The following is a 25,897-nucleotide window of genomic DNA, read 5'->3' as shown; positions in this document are numbered from 1 at the left end:
ATAATAATAGTAACAACAACAACGATAATAATATAAGCCTACCATCCAAAATCCAAAAAGCTCTAAACATTGAAAGTTTGTATAATCCATTTAGCAGCAAAAGCTGACTTGGAAGTACAAGCTCCTGTTTGTAGTGCTAAGATTGGATATATGGGGCTGCAGAAATATTTTTGTATGTGATTATGGGGTGCTGTTTTAGACCCCACTCCAAGTGTTCTATAAGACAAAGCGTATGGAGTATACTATTAGAGTGCACCCTATGAAATTGCTATTATTATAGGTCAAAATGGTCAGATATTAGTGATTTTATATGGTTCAACTTACTGCTTTTCTAAAATTCAGCCCCAAGGCCTTTGGATAATCACAAGAGGAGCCCCCTCTTTGGAGCACTGTGTGATAGGAGCTGTGCTAAGCATCCCTGCTAATTTAATATTGCCACCCAAGCCTCTCACCAGGATCCCAGGCTCATCATCCAACTGCTTACTCTTCATCTCCACTTGGTCATCTAAAAGTCATCTTAAATGGTGCTGTCTCAACCCATCTCCATTAAGGGCATCTTCAACCTTCCATCACTCCTGCCAAATACCTGAGACTCAGCCTTTCCTCTTCTCTTTCTCTCTTACCGCACATCTAGCTCAATAAGAAATTTAACTGCTCTCCTTCAAAATACTCCCAGAATCCACTATTTCTTGTGACTTTTAGTGCTCCCGCCCTCATCCAAGCCACCGTCATGCCTCATCTGGATTATTGCAGTAGTTTCCAAGCTGGTCTCCCTGATGCCGCTCTTCTCCCCTCAGGCTACTCTCAACACAGCTGCCAGGATGCTCCTTTTAAAGTAAAGTCAGAACCAGCCAGCACTCTGTCCTAAACCTTCCCAAGACTCCCCAACTTGCTGATTATAATGACTCCACTGATATTAAAAAAAAAAAAAGATTAGTCTTAATGTAACTTCCCTGAGCTCCAGTTTCTTAGTGTGTTAAGTTGGAATGATAACACCTCCTTGGAAGAAGTACAGCTAGAATGCTCCTCAGAAGCTGTGATGGCGAGACCTCATCTCATGTGCTTTGGATATGTTATCCGGAGGGGCCAGTTCCTGGAGAAGGACATCATGCTTGGTAAAGCAGAGGGTCAACAAAAAAGAAGAAGATCCTCAACAAGACAGACTGACACAGTGGCCGCAACAATGGGCTCAAACATAGCAAAAATTTTGAGGATGGTACAGAACCAGGCAGTGTGCAGTTCTACTGTACATAGGGTCACTACAAGTCAGAATTGACTCAACGGCACCTACAAAACAACAACAGCCTTTACGGAAGCAGATCACCAAGTCTTTCTCCCACGAAGCCATCAACCTTTCAGTTAGCTGCTGAGCACTTAACCTTTGCACTCCAGGGGCCAGCCTGTCTGAGTTCGAATCCTGCTTTACACTTAATCTCTATGCTTTTCTTTATCTGTAAAGCCAGAAAAATAACCTTACTAAATAATAAGATTACTTTGAAGATTGAATAATTTCCTTAATACATTGAACTCTCTCAGAACAGTGACTGGCACAAAATAAGCACTTAATAAATGTTAATTTTTATTGCATATTGTGGCCTCATGTGACACTCAGCTGTGGGCAAGGCGTATCACTGATGCTGAATTAACTTTGGACTCATAAGGAAGTCAATTAACCTTGGTACAAATGAGGGCCCAATAAGGGGGCTGAACAGAAGATTTCAAAAGGCAGGTCAAGAAGGCGAGATAAAGTATTACGATGAAATGCGTAAAGACCTGGAGTTAGAAAACCAAAAGGGAAGAACATGTTCGGCATTTCTCAGGCTGAAAGAACTGAAAAAAAAATTCAAGTCTCAAGTTACAATACCGAAGGATTCTACAGGCAAAATTTTGAATGATGCAGAAAGCATCAAAAGAAGATGGAAGAAATACACAGGGTCGCTGTACCAAAAAAGAATTGATTGATATTCAGCCGCCTCAGGACGTAGCATATGATCAAGAACTGATGGTATTGAAGGAAAGGAGTCCAAGCTGCACTGCAGATGCTGGCAACTAACAAGCCTCCAGGAATTGACGGAGTATCAATGGCAGTTTCAACAAATGGATGCGGCACTGAAACTGTCCACTTGTCTGTGCCAAGAAATTTGACAGACAGCTACCTGGACAACTGACTGGAAAAGACCCATAGTTGTGCCCATTCCAAAGAAAGGTGATCCAAGAGAATGCAAAAATTATTGAACAATATCATTAATATCACAAGCAAGTTAATTTTTGCTGAAGATGATTCAAAAGCGGTTGCAGCAGTATATCGACAGGGAACTGCCAGAAATTCAACCTGGATTCAGAAGAGGACGTGGAACCAGGGATACCATTGCTGATGTCAGGTGGAACTAGGTTGAAAGCAGAGAAGTGTTTACCTGCGTTTTATTGACCAAGCAAAGGCATTGGGCTGTGTGGATAATAACAAATTATGGCCAACATTGCGAAGAGTGGGGATTCCAGAACACTTGATTGTGCTCGTGTGGAACTTGTACATAGACCAAGAGGCAGTCGTTCAAAAACAGAACAATGGGATACTGCGCGGTTTAAAATCAGGAAAGTGTACATCAGGGTTGCATCCCTTCACCATACTTATTCAATCTGTATGCTGAGCAAATAATCTGAGAAGCTGGACTATATGAAGAAGAATGTGGCATCAGGATTGGAGGAAGACTCATTAACAACCTGTGGTATGCAGATGACACAACCTTGCTTGCTGAAAGTGAAGAGGACTTGAAGCACTTACTGATCAAGACCAACGACTACAGCCTTCAAAATGGGTTACACCTCAACATAAAGAAAACAAAAATCCTCACAACTGGACCAATGAGCAACATCATGATAAACAGAGAAAAGATTCTAAAGGCTTTCATTTTACTGGAATCCACAACCAACGCCCATAAAGCAGCAGTCAAGAAATCAAACGACGCACTGCATTGGACAAATCTGCTGCAAAAGACCTCTTTAAAGTGTTGAAAAGCAATGATGTCACTTTGGAGACTAAGGTGCGCCTGACCCAAAGCCATGATACTTTCTATCGCCTGATATGCACGCAAAAGCTGGACGATGAATAAGGAAGGTCAAAGAATCGATGCATTTGAATTACGGTGTTGGCGAAGAATACTGAATATACCATGGATTGCCAGAACAAACAAATCTGTCTTGGAAGAAGCACAGCCAGAACCCTCCTTAGAAGTGTGGATGGTGAGACTTTGTCTTACATACTTTGGACATGTTATCAGGGGGACCAGTCCCTAGAAAAGGACATCATGCTTGGTAAAGTAGAGGGTCAGGGAAAAAGAGGAAGACCCTCAACGAGATGAACTGACACAGTGGCTGCAACAATGGGCTTAAACCCGGCAATGATTGAGAGGATGGCACAGGACTGGGCAGTGTTTCCTTCTGTTATACATAGAGTCACTGTGAGTCAGAACCAACTTGACAGCACCAAACAACAACAGTAAGTAGGAGTCAATGTCTTCCAATCATGGACAGTCACCTCTATGACCTCATGCTTTCTGCTTAGACAGTGGCTCAACGCAGGCTAGAATTACACCTTCTTTGCAAGAGCAGTTGTATGGTACAGGCAAGAACCCCAAACCAGGATTGAGAAGAAAGAGGTCATATTCCTAGCTCTTCTATCTTAATTCCTGGGTGATCTAGGGCCAGTCCCTTCACTATTCAGAGCTTCAGTATTCCCATCTGTAAAACGGGAATGCATTCTCTGAGATTCTAAAAGACCGAGGGCTTGGCAGCACTTTGCAAATTGCTGAAGCAAACATGCTTTCCATTTCCCAGGCTGCAAGCCACACACTTCCCCTTCCCTCACTTTCACTTCCAGAAGAAGCATGCTCCCAGAAGGGCCCAACTGGCAGGACTCCAGCACAAGAAGCAGGTATATTTTAATGGTCCAACCCACTGACTTGAATTCTTTATCTCCTCCTCCAGGGACTTTCCTAACTTCCTTCTGTAAATGAAGGAAGGAGTACATAAGCACACTGTATATAAATACACTTGGCAAAGCTTTTCTTTTTTTTTCCTTAAACCAAACTTGGTTTCTGTTGTAGGCGGTGCATTCCCTAGGAAGGCAGGGCCACAGCGTGTTGTCCAGGGGGAGAGAAAGGGGGAGGAGTAGGCAAGATGATTAATTCACCCATGCGTGCGAAACTGGTCTTCTATTTAATGGGGGGTCTCTCTGCCGAGGAGAAGTCAGTGGCGCCTCCAGGGCCAGCAAGAGCACGGCGGAGGATCTGGGTTTCATGGAGACAGCCAGTGTGGAAATGCTTCCAGAGGACGGCAGCCACAGGCCCAGGGCCGGAACTGGGCTGCAGGCCAGGAGCGGCCGAGTGCTCTGGGCTCTTACCTGCTGCTTGGTGCTGCTTCCCATCCTCGCAGGGCTCACCACCTACCTGCTTGTGGGCCAGCTCCGGGCCCAGGGAGAGGCCTGCATGTTCCAGGTAAGGCAGATTCTCCTCCACCTGGTGGATCCGCAGACCCTCTGTGGGTGCCCGGCAGGTTCTTCAGCTTTGGACAGAGCTCTTGATCCACCCCATGCCTTGCTGTCTACATGCCAAGGAAATGGGGGATGTGAGGGACAGGGAAATGCGAGAGTGAACAGGGTCAGTTTGGTTTTTATTCTCAGTTTTTCCAGGGAATGAATTGTCCCTCTTTATGTTTATATGGGAATAACCTCAAGACCCATATTTTTAAATAATTATGATAACATGCTGATAATTTGGGAACATTTCTTCTCTTAAAAAAAAAAACTTTAAATTAATGTAAGTAACACATGGTTATTTAAAAAAATTAGAAAATACAGATGGAGAAAATTATCATTACCCATAACCCCTTAGAGATGACCACTGTTAACATTTTGGGGTAAACAATGCCATTTTTTTTTTAATAAAATGGAATTATTTGAATTCTCTTACTGTATTTTTTTTTTTTTCAAAATTGTGCTTTAGGTGAAAGTTTACAGAGCAAATTAGTTTCTCATTAAACAACACACAAATTATTTTGTGACAGTGGCTGCCAACCCTGTGACATGTCAACACTCTCCCCTTCTCAACCTTGGGTTCCCCATTTCCATTCATTCAGTTTTCCTGTTCCCTCCTACCATCTCATCCTTGCCCCTGGACTGGTGTCCCCATTTAGTCTGGCATACATGGCTGAACTACATGTATTATTGTTTGTTTTATAGGCCTGTCTAAACTTTGGCTGAAAGATGTGGATTTTCTTACTACATTATGATTTTATTTATGTCTATAAATCCCCATCTGAGTGATGATGTAAATGGCTATATCATATTCCCGTATGTTCCTGCACTATAATTTACTTAACCAATAACCAATAGAAATTTTTTTTTTCTTAAAGCTCAAGAAAAAACCTCTTGCCTGATTGTTGATCTCTCAGATTTTGTGGGGGATGGAGAGCTCTTAGTCAAAATAAGAATAAAGGGTCTAGGGAGAATGATACTCAGAGGGGGTATAGGTGGCCAGGAGAAAATTCGTCATTCTGGACTAGGAAGAGCAAAAACGTACCTGCAAGTCGAAAGAAAGTGCTATTCTAGTAATTTCCTTTTTAAAAAATGCACCTGCATAATCGATGGTGACTGATTTAATTTCAGCCAAAATATCAAACTCCAGTGGAGAAAATCAGCTTCCCAATTGGCTTAACTGGAAAACTGGTTTCCATACAACCCTGGCTAACTTCAAAGTAGAGAAGCCATGAGCCAGCCAAGGCTAGTGTATATCAGCCCATAAGCTGTGATTCAGGCAGTAGCACTCATGACCACATGCCACTGTTGGCAAAAAGCAGAAACATCCAGACAACCGGAAATGCTGTTTGTGCTAGAGGAGGACTGCAGACCTCAGGAGGTCAGGCTGCGACCCCTTGACCATCATGGGGCTGGCTCCTACACAGCCAAACTGGAGGACCCCTTTGGCCCTCTGGAGCCCTTGTCTCTGTCTTTAGCCAGAAAGAGACACTTGCTCTTGAACGAGGCATAGAGTGGCCTCCAGGCCAGGACGGATTACCCAATAAGCAAGGTACGCACAGGCTTAATTGTGCTTACTTACTTACCTGTACTGCACAATTTCACCTGTTTTTCACATCAAAGACATAATGAAACCATGTGAAACTGCACTACAGATGAGTAAGTAAGCACAATTAACCCCGTGCATACCTTGCTTGGAAGCCCTGGTGGCATAGTGGTTAAGTGCTACGGCTGCTAACCAAAGGGTCAGCAGTTCGAATCTGCCAGGTGCTCCTTGGAAGCTCTGTGGGGCAGTTCTACTCTGTCCTATAGGGTCTCTATGAGTCGGAATCAACTCGACGGCACTGGGTTTGGGTTTTTTTTTGTATACCTTGCTTACTGTAAGCCCCTCAGTACTGAGGTTGCTGGTTAATACACCTCTGCGCTCCAGGAACCTGAGCTTTCCTGGGTCCTGAGGGGCAACTCTTCTTTTGCCCAAGCCCATTGATGAGATCCCCTATGTCAGCAGAAACCAGAGAATGCTCTTTAGATCTGGAAGACCAACAAGTGCAGGGCACAATCCAGGGAGGACCAATGGCTTGCCCACAGTCATGGAGCAAGCTTGTAACACAAGTTGTCACTGGATGGTAAGCCCCGTGAAGAACCGTGCTGAGTCTCTTTATTCACTGCTACACCCCCGGAGTCTGTCTCAATGCCTGTCCTGCTGTAAGTGTTCAAGAAATGAATAATGCTGCCCATTATGTTGTAGCTAGACCCCTCTTCCTGGAGGATAGACGCGTGGGGACGTTTCAAAGCTGCGGTTTCGCCAGTCTATGTAACTTGTCAGTGCATCAGAAAAAAGTGAAAGTGAAAAGGAAATGAGACTGGGACACATGTAGCAATCGGGGTCCTGAAAGGAACGGCTGGCTGGCGCACTCAAAGAAGTGCATTTCAAGAAGAGGAAAGTTTAAAGAAGAGGGTTTGAAAGGAGTTTAAAGGAAAGCTTCTTTGCTGAGATGTTGGCAGAGTTAAGGGAACCACAAGCACTGATGAACTGCTCCTAGGCTAGTGATGGTGGGAAGGAAGCTGGTCACCACCCTTAAAGGTCCTGAAGGGGCAAGTGGAGGGCGGAACGTTAGAGGAGCCCGGTGAGAACTGAAGCCAAGGAGAAGGCCTGGCCCCAGAGGAGCTGCGGTCTGAGTAGAAAAAGGCAGTCATTGGGAGGGAGTAGGGAGGGGTGAAAGGGAAAACTTCACCCCCTCCCTCCTCCTACCCTCTGACCCCGTTGACCAGAGACAACCAGAAGCCGGGCTCAAAGGAGCCAGGTAGGAGCAGTGGCCAAAACTCAGCCTCACAGGGCTCAGAGCAGGCGAAAAGTGGATCTGGAGGCACAAAAGGAGACTAGGCAGCACAGAGGAGAAGGAAAATGAGATTGAGGGAAAGGAATCCAGGTCACTGAGGAGAGCGTGGGTGGACATAACAGTACCATGTTATGGCTCTTAAAAAAAAAAAATCTGTGTCTGAAACCCAGCTGAGGGCACAGGGCTTCATTGCTGGGAGTCTCAGATTTCTTTCCAGAAGGAGGAGGTACTAGTATCAATGATCCAACAATATCAGTGAGGCACGTGCTGGAGCATTTTTGCACGTTGAGAGTATGAGGAGAGCTACATGCTCATGGCTACTGTGATGGACACTGTTTGCCAGGTACCCTGCAGCTCCGGAGCTGCAGGCTTGATCTTGGCCTTAGGGAGCTCCAAGTCTGCTGCATGATATAGACAAGGAAATGGGCTAGTTCAACTGAGAGGTGCTGTGAGATTCCAGATCATCTCTTAGCCCAGCCTTGGGGTAAGGGTGGCTCAGGAAAGGCCTCCTGGAAGAGGGAAGGAAGGCACCCATGGCTAGAAAGCTGGGTCTAAGATCCAGGTCACAGGCCCCATTCTATTACCAATAAAAATTGACCAGACAGTCCCAGGCTGTTGGCAGTAACAGAGCCTTTTAAGGTCATCCAGACTAAAGCCCTTTACCTTACAGATAGGGAAAATAAGGCTCAGAGGGCTAAAGGGATTTGCCCATGCCTGTACCCCTAGTCAGTGTTAGAGCCAAGATTCAAACCCAGGCCACGTGGCCTGCTACTCAGTGCCAGACTGCCATCCTAAGAGCCAGATGAAGAATGCCATCCCTCATACTTATGGACGAGACCAGCCACAATGACTGAGCCTCCGTCTGTGCCAGGCTTCCAGTGAGGAGCTTCACACACCAAATCCCATTCCATCCTCAGAATGACCTACCTGGGCCAGGGGGAGTTAGGGCTGCCCATGTTTTTCTGAGGAGCAGTGTAAGAATCAGAGATGTATCATTAAGTGAAAAAAGCAAAACGCAGAACAACCTCTATGACACGGTATACCTCAGTTTCTTAAAAAAAATAATATAGACTCACATGTGTGAATATGTTTATAAATGCCTATAACTCAAAACCCATTGCCGTTAATTCCAACTCATAGCAACCCTACAGGACAGGTAGAACTGCCCCATAGGGTTTCTAAGGAGCTGCTGGTGGATTCCAACTGCCGACCTTTCGGTTAGCAGTCAATTGCTTTAACCTCTGTGCCACCAGGACTCCGTCCGTAATAACTCAGGAAGGGCACAAAAGAGACCGGTAACTCTGCTAGAGTCCAGGTAGGGGCACTCAGTGGCTGGGCAACAAGGCGAGGAGACATTTTAAAAACTACACCCTCCTGTACCAAATGTATGTATTGCCTTACAGAAAAAATACGTTACCGTTGCTGTCGTTATTGTTGTTAGATGCCGTCAAGTCGCTTTCAACTCATAGGCAACCACATGTGACAGCAGAACTGCTTCATAGGGTTTTCTAAGTGTAATCTTTACAGAGCCGGATGGCCAGGTCTTTCCCCCATGGAGCTGCTGGTGGGGTTCAAACTGCCAACCTTTTGGTTAGCAGCCAAGCGCTTAACCATTGCACCACCACGGCTCCCTACAGAAAAATATAAAGATGGTAGACTGTTTCAGGACCTTTAGGCACCTGGAAGATGTTATGCAGAGTTGTATCTTGGAAAAATCATAGGCAAAAAGCTCTAATCAGTTTGAACACTGGCCTAGCCATGTGAACTTTGTCAGGTTACCTATCCTTCCTAGGCTTCAGCTTCTTTATGTGTGAAATTAGCATAATTAAAAATAAGGTGTTTAAAGTGTCTGGCAGGGGGTGGAGGGTTAACAAATGGTAGTTGTTGTTGTTATGATTACTTCTATTACTACTATTGTTATGGCCAGGGTACTTCCTTGCCTGGGGAAATTACATCATAGAGGACAACGCCTCCACCTGCTCTGGACTCTACCAGCGCTGGGCCAGAGAGAATATGCTTTGATGCTGGAGAGTTTTATTTGGTCTCTGCTATTTATGAGCTGTCTTAGTGCCTCCTTCCCCACCCCAGTCTTGCCCCCGACCCCATCCCAGCCCCTGATCCATTCTCTGCCCAGCTCCACCTTGGTCCGGGCCTTCTTTGAGGCCTTCAGTGGATCTCCACTGCCTTCAGGAGGAATCCCCAGGCCCCAGTGTGAACCAGTGTGTGAACCACAATTCCCTGAGGCCAAGCCTGTCTTACCCTCAGCACCGCTCCACCGCACAGTCTGTGTTCCAAGCATAACAAAGGCACCAGGCTCAGTCTCAGCCCCAAGCCTGGCACAGACTGGGCATTCAATACCATGGAATGAATTGTCAGAGATGCCATAGAAGGAGTTCCCGCCCAGGGTTGCATCAGTTCTTCCCTTACAGGTCCAGTTTCTAGAGTCATCAGCACACACTCTCTCCATGTTCTCATCCCCCTTTCATTCCTGCTTCACGCCAATCTCACTTCCGCCCCTGTTCCTGAAAATCCATGCAAGGCTCCTGGTCCTTGTCTGCTATAGCCCTCTTCGCCCTGCACCTGCCTCTGACCTAGCTGGTCTCCACCCAGAACAACAGGGTCCCTGAGTGGTGTGAGCTCCAGCTGCTGAGTTACACAGATTGGAGGGAAAGCCATGGCCTCACCACTTCACAGCTGTGACCTTACAATAACTTCTGGTATGGAAGGCAATGTGTTAAGCTTCTTCATATTTACAGTTTCAAGAAGAGTAAGTGAGATCATGCATAAAAAGTACTTAGCACCGTGCCTGGCAGATGACACATGTGCAATACCCTGGTGCTATAGGGTCCATTCCGACTCATAGCGACCCTATAGGACAGAGTAAAACTGCCCCATAAGGTTACCAAGGAGCAGCTGGTGGATTTGAACTGCCGATCTTTTGGTTAGCAGCCGAGCTCTTAACTGTGTGCCACCAGGGCTTCTGTGTCTGCTATCATTCCTACAGGCATCATCTCAGTTAATCTTCAAAATCAAATGATGAGGAGAATACTACTTTCATCCCCATTTTAAAGATGATGAAACTGAGGCTCAGGGAAGTTAAGCAACTTGCACAAAGTTACACAGAGTGTGACGCTGGGATTCAAATTCACAGTATACGTCCCTTCTAGCCACTATGCTTGTCTGCCTCTGGGTATAAGCTCAGGCGAATTATTTACCTCCCAGTGTGGTCAGAAGGATTTCACAATAACATTCTGAAATGTGTCTGGCACATATTAAAAAAAAAAACCAAACCCATTGCCAGCGAGTCAATTCTGACTAATAGTGACCCTATATGTCAGAGTAGAACTGCCCCATAGGGTTCCCACGGGGTGCCTGGTGGATTTAAACTACCAACCTTTCGGTTAGCAACCATAGCTCTTAACCACTATGCCACCAGGGTTTCCAGCACATAGTAAGTGCTCAATATATGCCAGCCCCCTGCACCCCCTGAGAGCACTGAGCTATACCTGGCACACAGAAAACATTCACTAAGTGTTTGCTGGAAGGAGTGCAGCATGACAGAGTGGACAAGGTATCAGACCTCCCTGAGCCTTAGATTTCCCTGTCTGGAAAAGAAGGAGGCTAATGCCCTTTCTTTCCATTGCTGTGCAGAAAATTCTGCAAGATATTCAGAAAGCTATTGTCATAAGGTAGATACACCAGACATTATTTCTGTACCCACTCCACCTTGGACAAACCCTTTTATCTCACTAAGTTATTTCCTCTTCTTTCAAACGAGGACAATAATGACAATTGTCTCAGCATTGTCTGGAGAAAACAGGTAGTTGAGATAAAAAGTGTTTTGTAAACTGCAAAATGCTGATCCCACAGTGGCATTACCCCTGCTGTAGCCCCAAGGAGCTCCTGCATGGCAAGCGCCCAAGACAAGCCCCATACATTACAAAGGTCAGGCTGTGGGCAAAGGACAGAGAAACCAGATGTAGTGAAGGTGTGCTACAGAAGGGAGAGCTGTGAATTCGAACCTCAAACATCCTGGCAGCTTGTAGCTAGGGATTTCAGAATCCTTTCAGTCACTCCTTAAAGTGAACGCACACATCGTTCGCTGAACAGCAGCTCGAGTTCTGAGTCCTCAGACAGACCACACACCCCAGTGCCACCGCAGCACAGTGGCAGCAAGAGCTCATCTTCCAGCCAACCAATTTGCATTCTGCAAGGGCAGGAGTCCAGAAGAAAACTGTAGACTGTTGTTGTTGGTAGATGCCATCTTGTCAATTCCAACTCATGGTGGCCCCATGCATGCAGAGTGAAACTGCTCCATGGGGTTTTCAAGGCTGTGACCTTTCGGGAACAGATTACCAGGCCTTTCCTCCGGGGAGCCTCTGATTGGGTTTGGACTGCCAACCTTTCAGCTAGTAGTAGAGTGCACCACCCAGGGTCTCCTAAACTGTGGTCTAAAGAAAGTAATTGAATATCCGTCTATTGGGAAAAGGAAGAAGCCCCCCAACGCTCCCAAAGTATCCAATTTCACCACTTGACTTAAAGAGACAGGAAGGTGGCTGCAGTCTACAACTGAAGGCACAAGACTTAAGGGAAGATGCGCTGAACCAGGATACATACCATAAGCACTTATTGAGGCAAAAGAAAGAAGGGAAATGAACGGGGTACCCATTTTATGTGCATGGCCTTTCTTAGCCATCACAATAGTCCTGAGAATTCTTGTTTGCTTTTATTGATAAGGAAACTGAGTCTCACTGAGGTCAGGTGACATGCTAAAGTCAGAAAGCAAGGAAATAACAGAGCTACAACTTCCAAATTTGCTAGACTGACAAGACTGCATTCTTTGCTCTGTAACATGCTGAATGTTGCATGTAAAGTCCTGTCCAGGGCAACTTGGAAGAGGATGAAATAAAATGACCTCAGAATAAAGCATTTGTAATTTAATTTTAACCTTACGCAAGTACAAACAGGGAGGCACAAGACAGAAGAGGCCAAATATTGGTGTATTTCTTCTAAAAGTGCTGGGGCAATGTTATGGGTCATAAAACATTTATGCCTTTGCAATTGCAACATTTATGACAAAAAGTAATGAATGTCTCTTCCTGTTTATGAATATACTAGAGAGTGACTACAAAACGTGGGCGTAAAGGCTAACTGGGTCATTAGTTAAAATATACTCAAGAGATTTTTCTGGTGAAATGCTGATAAGAGAATCTCAAAGACCACATCACTTCAGCTCCTTCATCCACTGAGCATTCAGCCAATGTTTGTGGAGCTCCCGAAATGCGCCAGGGTCTGTACTTGGACTAAAGTTTCAGACTCCCAACTCTCCATTTATTCTTTGATATTGAACAGTTACTTGGCCTCTTTAAACCTCAGTTATAGGCTTAAAAGGGCTACAAAAAGGTGAGGTTGGTCCCTCCTTGAAGGATTATATGAGAAATACACATCAATGCCCAACACAGTACCTGGTCCCTGGTGAACATTCAATTAGTCTCCTCCTTCCCTCCATCCTTCGTTCTTCCCAGTTTGAGGAACTTCAGTAATTCTAAAAATACCTGTAGGGTTAAAAAAGGTCATAGTTATTTGAGTCAGGGATTACCAGTCAATATACAAAAAAAAAAAAAAAGTGAGGAAAAGTAAGAAAATTCCATGAAAGTGTAAGTATAAATTCCCTGTCTTACAGGAACTAAGGGTCAAAAAGTACCAACTTGCTATACTTGGGCTCATAAATCCTGATGGCACCAGGTACACCCCCAAGATGTCTGCTGACGGGCATACTCATTTGCCATCTCTGGCTGTCTCCTGGCCAAGCCTTTTAACTTTCAACAATTATTTCTAGGTCTGTGACTATGCTCCAGGCAGAGCCTAATGACGAACTTTAGAGGTCCCAGTACTGAAGGATTATGGCTAACCAACTCTTTGTAGTTAAAATTTTTTTCAGTTTAAACCAATACTCCTAAATGTTTGAATTGCAAAACTCTGGCTGAAGTCACTGAGACCAAACTTCGCTCCATCCTCCTCTCTTTTCTGCCCCTGTCTTTCTGGTGCCCGAGCATCTGCAGAGTTTGCCAGCTGGGTAATCCAACAGAAATGCCAAGCACTGTCCAAGGCACCAGGAATACAGCAGTAAGCTGGACAGGCAGCCCAGGCGTCTGCCTGCGTGAAGCTTGAGTTCTACTAGAGAGAGAAAAGTGATAGACATACAAGTAAGTAATATCACTTCAGGGAATAATAAATGCTCAGGGGAATAAAATTGAACCCTGGTTCTCAGCCAGTGGCTTCAGAAGGTGTTTAAGGAGAAATAAATCCCATTTTTCTGAGGCGCTTTTGGACCCCACGTCTATTCAATTTGGGTGCTGGTGTTACAGTGACTGGCACCCCTCAAGGAGCCATAGTCTCCTTGGTACCTCAGAGTAAGCCAAAAATGGTGGAGATAAGTCAATAATTAAAGAATAGTAAGGTATTTTACTGTTCTGGTGTTACCACCAACCATCTTGAGCGCAGGCATTGAGCTAGCTCAAATGCACAAACTTTTCCCAAATAAGCTACTATTTCCTCCTCTCAAATACCCTCACTCATCCCCTCTTCCAGTCGCCACAACAATCTCCTTCCACAAGGGACAGAGTCTTTACTAACAGAGCAGCGGTGTAGAGCTATACATGTTGTTCTTGAAGAGGGAGCCCCAACTGATGCTCTTCTTGTGAACTCTTGGAATGTTGAGGTCTTCCACACTTGCCAGCTAGTGCTGTCATAGTCTCCCGGTGTTTATGACATTCTGGACCACTCAGATCTATACATATCCGTTCATATGTGAAAATAAAATGTATACGCAACTTATAGAAATTCAACTGAACAGATAAGGAAAATGTTTTCACATCCCAGATACATGCTAATTACAATGGGGTCTGTGAGTCAAGAAAAAAAAAAAAAAGAACCCCTCAAACACTTAGCTGAGTGTCTACTTAGCCAAAGATAAGCAGAATGTTCAAGAGGCCTCTAAACAGAGAGCTAATTGAAGCAGGAGAAAACCAACCAGGGTAAGTACCCTTTCCTACATAAGAGAATGCTGTCAAGCTCTCCCCAGTTCTCTTTGAGAATCCCACCTTCAGTTTTCTGCCTTGCCAAAGGGCTAGTTCCTTTATCAGCTCTGTCAATAGCAAATAAGGAAACAAGATACAGAGTAAGCTCATTTCTGGGCTGCTTCTTCACCCCAGAGACCCATCAAAGCCACATTAATTGGGTTTAGGTTTCCAAAGACCATTGTACTCATGTTCCTCAGCTAAGATGTACATAGTGTATTCATCGTCAGCAGAAATCCTTGCCATTTCCTAACTGCCCCCATGCTCTGTTGAGCTTCGTTACTCTTGCATAAATTGATGGCCTTGTCTGGAATGGTCATTACCCCTTTTATTACCTAGGTAACATCTGTAAGAACTGTTAGGGGTAATTTCCCCTGATTTACCCCTAGGTGAATCCAGGTCCTCTGCATTCTGTGCTTGCCCCCACTGTCACAGTGCATGGAACTTGTCCAGATGAGGAGCTTATCAAGAAGCTGTAGGGTGTGATGGTTTAGAGCTTGGGATTCTGAAGCCAACTCGCCTGGGTTAAAATCCTGCTCCTCCACTTTCCATGTGTGAGACCCTGGGCAAGTTGTTTAACCTCTCTTAGCTTGATTTTCAATATGAGGACATGAATAGCATCCTCCTCAAAGGGTTCTTGCAAAGCAGAAGGGGATGATGCATGTGAAGGGCTTAGCATGGTGTCGCTCCCTATTCAATGAACAGTGGCTACACTTACTTCATTTTTTAGATCCCTTGAATCAGTCATTGTGTTTGTCTCTTATGGCTGAATCACAGGGGACTTGGAGGGGACTATAAATAATAGGTAACAAGACTAGAATGGTAAACTGGGACCTAAATGCCAAGATAAGTATTTGGGTCTGTGTCTAGAAGGCCATGGGGGGGGCCACTGAAGGTTTTGAGGCAGAGTTGTCTTTATAGAGTAATGCTTTAACAAAATCCTCTGGAGGCAGGCTAAGAAATGGATCCAAGAAAGGGAGAAACCAGAGGCGGGAAGACCTGCTGGGAGGCTCTTGGAAGAACTCAAGAGAATGCTGAGGCCTGGAATGGAAGCACAATGAGAAAAAAGCACAGAAATAGAAATGACAACCCTTGGGTGTGTGGAAGGAGAAGGACACAGATTTCACATCTGGTAACTGAGGGGAAGTAGTAATGGTGCCATGAAGAGAATTAGGAAACGGAAAGGAGCTGGAGAGACAATGAAGTCAATTAATAGTTTAAAGACAAGATTTCTGCCCTCAGGCAGCTTTTCAGTAGAGGTTAGGTAGTGTGGTTTGAGAGTACAAAGAGCCTGGAGGTCTAGGCTCTCACAAGATCGCTATTACTCACAGACCAGCTCTCTCCTACTCACTAGACTCAGCAATGACACAGTCACACCCACATGACCACACATGCATATGGAGAGACATCCCTGCAAACCACACCACACCACACCACAGACACATGTAGATACACAGATGCAAAAACACACCAATTCGCACTCTCTCCCACTGAGTTTTAATTCATTTATACTCACACAGACACTATTCCCCATTCACAAATACTCACTCTCTCTCTCTTTTTCTCTCTCACACACACAGGCACAAGTGTTTTAAGACAGAACTAATCAAGTGATGATGGTGACATAAGGGTGGATTTGTTAGCGGGGGCTGTTGTAGTTACAATGAGCAGATCAGAAGACTCTGAGTTGATTCAAAGTTACATCAGAGAAGGCTTTTTGGAAGCATTGTAAAATTTAAAATGGTGACTTTATTCCTAAACTAAGAACTGAGTTTTGCTTTTGAGCTTTTTATTCAGGCACGTGAGTTGGTGGTTCCATTTTTCATGCGTTCTTTGCACTGATCCATATGCTTTATGATTTGACTGTCAACTTAAGCCTGGGAGTCATTTACGGTAAGGGATGTTATTTTTCCCACTTTACAAACAAGAACACTAAAGCTCAGAGAGGAAAAGTAACTGGCTGAAGATCATATAGTTAATAAAGGATGGAACCAAGATTCAAGTTCAGGTCTTTTGGTCTCCAACATAGTTGCATTTCCACACGTGGCATCTGTCGTGGCTCACGAGCTAGGATTGGCAGTAATAAAGTCTTCACGTATCACGTGGAAATAAGGAAGACTTGTTAAGGCTGATCAGGAGAACATGGCCATTATCTCTTTGGTTTTGGGGGGGTTTTGGGTTTTTGTTTTGTTTTGTTTTGTTTTGTTTTGGTATCATTTTTTTTAAATAGTTTCAATTTTCAAAAGAAAACAAAGCAAGTGTCATTACCTGTTCAAATAATAGAAGTAATGACAGGATGCCTAGAAAAGAACAAGAAAAGTTCAGAGGACAGAATTTTAAAGTTAAGTTTCAGAGACAAGCATAAGCAAGAGAAAGGTCATAGATGTTACTGGATGAGGAAAGAAGAAAGCGTGGGTGAAAGACTCTCATCAAACAAAATATCTGCATCGCCATTTCTCTCATCTCAGGGCACCCAGGCTGGGCAGCAGCAGCATCTTAATTATGCTGTGAGCTGTGTGGGTATTGGGGCTGGGATGACACGGATGGCCTGAACCGTATCTGTCTTTCCCAACAGGCTCCAGAGGGACAAGAGTTTGGACCATCACATCAGCGAGCTTGTAAGTGTATTCGTCTTTAATGCCTTTCTTGTGGGCAACAAGGGCATTTCTAGTAGTTCTGGTATGCAGGAGGTTCAAAGGTGGGTCTGAAATTACCAAGTTGCTAAGCCAAGGGACGCCAACCCAGAGGAGAAGTGAAGCTTCTCCCCAGGCACCGAGAAGGCAAAAGGCTCCATGGTCAAGTACATGGTGTGTGGGACTGACAAACTGAACTCCAACTCCAGCTCTCAAATTTACTTGCAGTGTGACCTTGGGCAAAAAAAAAATTCATCTACCTGTGCCTCATTTTCCTCACCTATAAAAATGGATTTAAAATTACCTCTCCAATAGGACTAAAAACAAAAAAAAACCCATTGCCATCGAGTCTATTCCAACTCATAGCAACCCTATAGGATATAATAGAACTGCCTCATACAGTTTTGAAGGAGCAGCTGGGGGATTCAAACTGCTGACCTTTTGGTTAGCAGCTGAGCTCTTAACCACTGTGCCACCAGGTGTGAACTGAAGGAGTTAATTCCTATAAAGGGTTTAGAACAGTGCCTGGCAGGTTAAATGTACTCAACGAATTTTTGCTTTTTATCGGAATAATCATCATCAACATCATCATTCCAGTTAGAATGTGCTTATCCAATAAAAATCATTTTTGAGAACCAAAAGGAAATTCTAAGGTCTTCTAGAATAATAATGGGGAAACAGAGGCCCAGAAAGGGAAAGGGACCTGCCAACATCACATAGCTACAGACTGGTTCCCACCCATTCCCCTTCCCAGCTCTGTTAAGCCATCCATATGCACCAGTGGACATAGTTAAATGTACCAAGAAGAAGACACAAGGCTAATTAGTCCCCACAGGACCAGCAGGAGCAGATGGCTAAAAGAGAAAAGGAAAGGCAAGCCATAATTTGTTGAGCACTGACCATGTGCCCAGAATCATGCTGAGCACTCTCCATCCATGGTCAGGATTGCTGTGCCCATCTCAGAGATGAGAAAACAGAGTCTCAGACACATAGATAACTTGCCCAAAGTCATGTGGCCAAGATTCATTTGCATTCAAGACTCTAGCTCCTGAGCCTCCCTCTGTCCCCAGGGGTGTTTGCAGGCACCACAGTCCAATCCAAAAACCCCCAAGGAATGGAACCACACAACTGAAGGAGAGGAGTGTTTCTCTCCCATCACAGGCTCCATGCAGCTCCCAAAGGGCTGTCTTCATGCAAGTCACCCTTTGACCGATACAAAGCATGTTTCTCCTTTCATTACAGACACACCTCCCAGAGCTGATGGAGCTAAGCCAAGGGCACACCTGACAGGTAACTATCTTTGATGTGTTTTCCAGAAGACCATGGGCTGTAGTCCCAAGATTTCATTCAGAGAATTTGCCAAAACTTATTCTAGTGGCTTCAAACTGGAAACACCACCGCTTGGTAACAGACTCCTCCTCTTAATCGAGGGCTTTCAAACATCTTCCTCCCTGCGAGCAGCCCAAAGTCTCACGTCTCTTGGGTGTTTTCTCTCAGATCCTATCAGCCCTCTTCCTTTCTCTCCAATCTCTCTCTTTTACTCACACACTCAATCATTCAGAAATGGCTTTCCTCAGACTCAGAGCTTGAAGTAATTCTGAACCTAGGCACAGGTGAAAGATGCCCTGAGCTGCCAATGTGTGAGTTCCATCTATGCCCTATTCAAGATGAAGTTCTTGGACGTTTACACTCAAGAAGGTATTTTCACAAAGTTTTTACTTATGTGAACAAGTTTAAGAGGAATCTCATAATATCATTAGTTGTCCAGCTTCCCAAGTCTAGTGTGGAAATTCCTGGAGTTTCACAGGCCTTTGGGACTCTGGAGGAAAAAGCACCACAGTGCAAAAAGATATGTTAAAGAAAAAAATTTTTTTGAAAAACCAGAGAGTTAAAACCAAGCATATTCTCCCGATCTATAAGGACATTTGCAGCTCACAGAGGGACAGCCTTATGGCTCAAGATGTGTGCCTTAATGTTTGACAAAAAGGGAACTATTTGAGGTGTGTCTTAAGTGAAAATCAGGGAGATGCTGAGAGTCTTCATCAGTCACCACTTGCCTATAAGAATGGGAGGGATTGAAACAGGGTGAGAAAGCAAATCCTAAAATAATTCTGAGGACTTATTTTTCACTAAATAAATAATTCTGAGTGTGGAGATGCCATCTTGTGTTAAATGGTGGGTGTTGAAATGGAGGGGACCCAGCTTTTCCTGAGCTTCCAATATGTGCCAGGTACTGTACTAAACACTTCACATCAATTACCTCATTTAATCATGTAACAGCCTAGTAAAACAGAGATTAGTCATTCTCATCCACAGATGGGAAAACTGAGGTTCAGGCAACGAAATTCCCTTGTTCCCAAGTCACATGACTAGGAAGTACAAGAGTTGAGATCCAGGTTTGACTATCATAACTGCACTGTCTCCATTAGAGCATACTTCCTACTCAAACCCCCACGTGCTTTGTCGACAGAGCTAATTACATAACAACTTCACAAAACTACTCCTGGTCTAAAGATTGAATTATGCTTGTGCATCATCTGAGAGGAATTTCTTTTTTTAATCCACTGTATCATCCACAAAGAAGAGTAGAGACTTGCAGGAGTGAGTAATAGAAGTGCCTTTGACAGATGTTGTAAAACAGCATTAGAGCTCTTCAGGGGTCTTTTATTCCTGGGGTCAGAGGAGACCACACACATTCTGGACATGTGTCCCTTGCAAAAGAAACCCTAGGTCCAGCCAGCAAAGGGAACAAAGCTTTAGAAAGATCTAAGAACCACGTTTCTGGTCACCTACCTGGTATGAAGATTGCTAAATGGTCTCTTTAAACATAACCTATCCCAAAACTGTGGCTGTCAGTAAATAACGGTAATTGTTAATAGATTTCAAAAGCAGTTGCAGGAAATTAAAATACGTTTTGACTTCTGAGAAATATTCATTTTATTGCAGAATATCTTATTGGAAATCAATGATTTGATTCTATTCATTTTTCCTGTTCTGCTATAGACATACTTCATAAAAGCATTCATTTATAGGTTCTGTATAATGTGTACTTGTGAATATTGCGAACATAAGAAAATATAAAATATATAAATTAAAATAGACTTATTTTTTAATACTTTAAAATGAAAGCTGATGGTTTGCTTTGGAGGAGAAATAATTATTTATTGAACATAATTGTATCCAGCCATTGTGACAAAAATGTCATGTTAGAGCTTTATCCCCAGTTCACAGAGAGAAAGCTGAGGCTCAGACAAGAGAAGGAACCTACACAGTTGATCAGTAAGCTAGAGTGTTACAGAGCCAGGATGGGAACTGGGCCCAAGTGGCCCCAAACCCAAGTCACTTTCACTCCACAGGCAACTATTGGCTTCTATTTTGGCCTTGTCTCTGTATGAGAACCATTTCTAAAATATTCTAGATCTCTGGTTCTAGTATACGTCCTCCATGTTGGCTCTTTATTAATCACCTCCTGCATTTCCTATGCTTTGGACTATGGCATTGAAATAGAATAATAGGGAATACTTAACTCACTCTGTCTCTGAAATATCCTCTCTTTGTAGCACAGCACATTAAAAACAAAAAGGTTATAAAAGTGAATATAGTTTAGAGGCAATTCATAATAGCTAGATGTTTTACATACACCGTATCTTTTAATCCTTTCCATAGGTATTATTCTTTTTTTTTTTTTTAATGAGAAATAAGAAAACTCAGGTTCAGAGAGGCAAAGTAATTTCTCCAAGGTCACCCAGCTCAAGATGCTGCTGTCCTTGAACAAAACGGTATGCTCACTCACATATCCTGCACTCTTTCTTCCTCAAGGCACCTAGCTGTTGGTTTTCTTCAGCCACTTTACTCTTCTCTAAAAGTGATAGGAGACTCTTTATAGCAATGTCTACAGGTTCCAACATGAACAAATTAAACCTCTCTCTTGTCTTTGCAGTTGTAAGACAAACTCCCACACAGAACTTGAAAAATCAGTTCCCAACTCTGCACTGGGAGCACGAGCTTGGCTTGGCCTTCACCAAGAACCGGATGAACTACACAAATAAATTCCTGGTTATCCCCGAGGCAGGAGACTATTTTGTTTACTCACAAGTCACATTCCGAGGGACCACATCCGAGTGTGGTGAAATCAGCCTAGGGAGACCATCAAGCAAGCCAGACTCCATCATCGTGATCGTCACCAAGGTAACAGACAGCTACCCTGAGCCAACAAAACTACTAACGGGGACCAAGTCAGTGTGTGAAATAGGCAGCAACTGGTTCCAACCCATCTACCTGGGGGCTGTGTTCTCCTTGCAAGAGGGGGATAAACTGGTGGTGAACGTCAGTGACATCTCCTTGGTGGATTACACAAAAGAAGATAAAACCTTTTTTGGAGCCTTCTTGCTATAGGGGCAGTACAGATGTCATTGTGTGAAGGTCCCTTGCCTCCTAGTTCCTTTTCTTTGTTCATATGTAGGAGTTTTCTTGGGGCCAATGGGGGTATTCCACAGAGGCAGTGGTTTAGCTATGAAATTTAGGACCCAAAAGCTAACACTTTACATGGCTTATTAATAAGAATGCTAGTTGGAGAAAGGCAGAAGAGAGCAGACACGTTGTCATGGTGGCTTGGAGGAGTGGCAAGTTTCTAAACACTAAAACACTGATCAGTGAATGGATGTATATCTATTTAGGTCAAGATCTGAAGAGGAACATTTCCATGACTTCCTACTATGCATTTGTTCTCATTGGGCCATTTGTCCAATTGGATCCTGAAGCATTTGCTTCAGTTGAGGAACCTTAAACAAAGTCCAAAGCCCTAGAGAACAAAGTAAACCCTTCAGAAGTGGAATCCTTAATCAGTTTCCCCAAGCATATACATTCATGCCTTATTTAAAAAGTGAAGAGAGAGCTGGTATCGCTCAGGAACCTTCTCAAAAATGGAATTGGTTTTCATGCCATATATGGCATGTGGGAAAAGCTACCCTTCCTTTTCTTATGGACACAGGTATCAAAATAAGCAAGTATGAGTTCTACATGCATATTGAAAATACAACAATAGCATTTATCCAGCACAGTTTTCTCGAGCATCTGGTATATTCTGGGAACTGCAGTAGATACTACGAAGAGCAAGAAGGACTCTACTCCAAACCCATATGAATATGTCTAGATGCTTCCTGGTCAAATATCACTCAACATACTCCCAGGATTAACTCCAAATCCTAAGAAAATATCATCTGACACTGTTACATAAGCTTTCTGGAGTTCTCTTGCTTATGTAAGATGTCTAGCTGATTAGGTCACTCAGAAAACTTGAAGACAGGTTTCTAGCTAATGACACAGTTATAAAACAAACTTGATTGATGCTAGGAGACCACGAACTTATTCTCTGGGGGGGCGGGGGGGAGTCAATCACCAAATCTGGAAAATGTGAACTTAGATCTGCTTTGAGATTTGATTTGCAGCTTTATATGCAGAGTGTTGTGGTTATTTTTCCCGTGAAATATTCAAAAGAATTTAAATATGGGGTTAGCTAATCAACCTAGACAAAGGCTCTTCCCTGGAGGAGATGCTGGACATTGAGAAGGTCCCTCATGTGTTTCAATGAGTTTATATTCTCTAGTTGGTACGATTTTCCAGCACTGAGGGTGGGACAGGCATTTCTGTTCTCTTAGCCTCTGCTGACTTGCTTATAAAGCAGGAATCATGGCATCCAGCAGTTTGCTTCCCAAAGTTCTTGCAAGTATCATGGAACAAAATGTGTTAGCTTCAAGCATTCCACAAAATCTATGAGCATTTCATTGTGATGTAGGGAGTAAGCTCCAGAACTTTGGCCTCTGTTATGAATATTCATTATCATAGGAGAACTCAGAGGTGGGTCTGGGAGCAAACTTGGCCCTGAAGTCACTCCTAACCTTGTTGCTAAGAGACTATAGAGGCAGAGAGTTGCATGACATGGCTCCTCAGTGCAGTGACTGGCGTAGCAGGACTCAATCAATATTTGTTGATTTATAATTAAATAAAAATTAATTTCTGGCTTCTTCTAGAGGTTAAGGCTTTAAGCATATTCCTAAGCTCTCTAGGCTAACTTAAACCAGGCCTCTTTCTCAATTCAGCTTCTTTAAACAGTCAGCCCAGGGCACAGTGGTAACAGAGGAAGGGTGAGGTCACCTCCACCTGAGGTTCGGAAGAGTCTTCATAGAGGAAGTGAAGCTTGAGTGAGCCCTGAAAAAGGTGGGCGGACACCAGATGGCCACAGGGAAAGGTTATCGCAGACAGGAATTACCCTTTACTTAAAGCAGAAAAGAAAAATTTCTCAGTAACTATAAAACTAGCTAAGTAAGAGAGCATTTGCTTAACCAACTCCTAGGACAATATTTATTAAAAGACCAGGAATATTTTATCAGTGACTGTAGTTTGTCTCCATGATCACAGCTAACACCTCATTCAAAAAAATAAAATGTTCTCTCTGTCTACACTGGGCACAACCTATGTAGACCTGACCTTGGGTGCAGGAAAGGATTTGCACAGTAAGAGGCTGGACTGGGCTGTTGTCTTCTTCTCCACTAAAAGAACCCTTGTTCCAAGGGCTTTCAGACTTGCCCCCTGTTCCATAGGGGAGCTGGTGGATTTGGAAGTTTATCTAAGTAATAGGAATTTCTTAACATCCTAAGAGTCTTGAGGCTTTGAGAAACTCCTTGCCATATTTATTTTGCTCAAGTCATAGTTTATTTAAGAACATGTTTTAGCTCAAGTATTCACTGTTATTTTTTTTTTAATTCTCCACAATGCTCAGAAAGGCACGGCCAGACATTTCTAATAAGACTCAAGTCAGAACTTCCGTTTCCAAGGCATTATCTCCTTGACAAAAATTAGAGCACTATTTTTAAAACCAAGGTGGAAGAACGCTTTTTAAGAACCTGTCCACTAAAAAGCGTTAACAGGATGCATTCAAGGATTTGGGGGAGGGAGAAGGAGCATACTGTGGAAAACCATTATTTGGCAGGGGGGAGAAATACTAGATAAATATGTCTCAAAAGGCTGAATTCAAATCAATTCCACAAGTAGTTACTGAGTACCTACTGGCCTTGGGGATACAGAAATAAATTATTTTTGTCTTGGATGTGCTCATTCTCACTGCCCAGCACCTCCACGGTCTGCAGATCCTTTTATTTATTTTAGTTGTATTAGCTAATTAATTAGCTGACTTTGGGCACATGGATGTTTTCTCACTAGGAAAATGGGTGCCATTCTTGGAAGGGTGATCATTAACAAAATGATTTGTGGTTCCTGTAAGTGGTTTTTTAAATAGCTACTCAAAGACAATTTTTCGCAGATAAAAGGGGAAAAAATAAAGACACCATTTTCTAGGGTAGAATCCATTATTTAAGTTGTATGTTGAGAGAAGTTAATACTTGCTGGACCCCATTTTGGTCATCAACACTCTTGAAAATATTTGTACTTTATGGCTGACTCAGAGATTTCATAAAGATACTTGGAAAAGCTGCCTGCCTCAGCAAATACAGGTATCATGATCAAAGTGCACGGGGTCACTAGCATTTTTGACCTAGCAGGGTTTAGATCTATTTAACAGAACAGAATTGTTCATGCTACTAACATTTGTAATTCTTTTTAACTGAGGTACAGTAGGATGGGGAAAGGCACACTCTTCACATCCAGAAAAGTGTCTGTCTCAGTTCACTAACAGGGCTTGCCAGAGCCCTTGGCCCCATTTCAGTCTAAGCTACGTCACCCAGAGGAAATTCCACCTCTGAGTTCGTCATTAATCCCTTTGGATTATAAAAGTCCATCTAGATCACTGTGCATGAAGCACGTACACTGCCAATATTCGCTTGCAAGGTATTTTCCCAAGTTCTTTCCCAGTCGCGTTTCCATGATTGTGACATTGGGGATTAAGTCCTCAGGATGGGACTGTTTATATTCTGCACCTTGGCAAAACACATGCAGAAGTCTCTTGCCTCAAAGTTCCTTGGTTTCCTCCAGTCCAGAGTCCTGGAAATGTTTTGTCATTTTTTAACAGATTTTTTTTTAAAGTATACCTCATCATCCTGGATATTAACAGCTATTGCATCACATTGGCAGCTGGGCCTGGGGAGAATGGGTAGGTCGTTGACCCCTGTTCCAGTGGTGGGAGGGTATGAGTCAGAACAGCAAAATGCATGCCCTGCCCCCTCTAATAACCATATCTACAACCTCCCAAGCTCTGAGATACGTTTTCTGCCCCCTCCCCTTTCATTACCCCATTTTTTAAGAAGGCCATACCAGGCCAGACAGGAGAAGTTACTTGCCCAGAGCCAAACAATGAGTTAATGGCAGATTCAGAGCTAAGATGTTGTCTTCCTGAATCATATTCCTGGGCACATTCAATTACCCTCTACACTTAGCAAATAGTATTTATTTAAATGAATAGAGGAGAACTTGAAGGAGAACGTGAGAAATATCCGGGCTGATACTTAGTATAGGACAACTAAGAAGGGGTAGGAGACTTCTTCCATGTGTCCTCGGAGGAAAGAGCTAGGGCTAATGATTAGCTGTTACAGGGCCACCATTTCTGGCTTGAAACCCAAAGGAACTCTCTGTCCAAAAGAATCTCACCAGGCAGTGATTTCCCAGTCCCTGGAGATATTCAAGCAAAGAACCTATCTCCGGGGTTTTGTAGAAGCTATTCCTTCATTGAGACGAAGTGGAAAAGTTGGGCCAAAGGATTTCTGAGGTCTTTCTCAAAACTGTGATGATGTGGCCATTTTTTAATTGACTTCCATGTGCTCTACTTATCATTAAGAACCTGGTAGGCTTGGTCAAGTGTTCAGT

At 43.6% G+C, this 25,897-nt stretch overlaps 1 protein-coding gene and 1 long non-coding RNA gene across 2 annotated transcripts in view; one reads left to right on the top strand and one right to left on the bottom strand.

Annotated features, from left to right (window-relative positions):
* The first annotated feature begins 4,102 nt into the window (after window positions 1–4,102).
* On the top strand, window positions 4,103–22,438 carry TNFSF15 (TNF superfamily member 15). Its single transcript, XM_049895129.1, has 4 exons — window positions 4,103–4,493; window positions 17,026–17,068; window positions 18,326–18,373; window positions 21,024–22,438. The coding sequence occupies exons 1-4, from the start codon at window positions 4,296–4,298 to the stop codon at window positions 21,476–21,478; spliced, it is 744 nt and encodes a 247-aa protein (XP_049751086.1). The 5' UTR covers window positions 4,103–4,295; the 3' UTR covers window positions 21,479–22,438.
* LOC126082569 (uncharacterized) overlaps window positions 12,795–25,897 on the bottom strand; it is a 120,889-nt gene continuing 107,786 nt past the window's right edge. The window contains exon 4 of the long non-coding RNA XR_007518579.1: window positions 12,795–12,926. This is a non-coding gene — a long non-coding RNA (uncharacterized LOC126082569). The remainder of the gene's footprint in view (window positions 12,927–25,897) is intronic.

This window comes from Elephas maximus, chromosome 9 (assembly GCF_024166365.1).
Source record: "Elephas maximus indicus isolate mEleMax1 chromosome 9, mEleMax1 primary haplotype, whole genome shotgun sequence".
Taxonomy (NCBI): Eukaryota; Metazoa; Chordata; class Mammalia; order Proboscidea; family Elephantidae; genus Elephas; species Elephas maximus.
The sequence above is the reverse complement of the archived record's forward strand: the minus strand, read 5'-3'. Positions and strand labels throughout refer to the sequence as shown.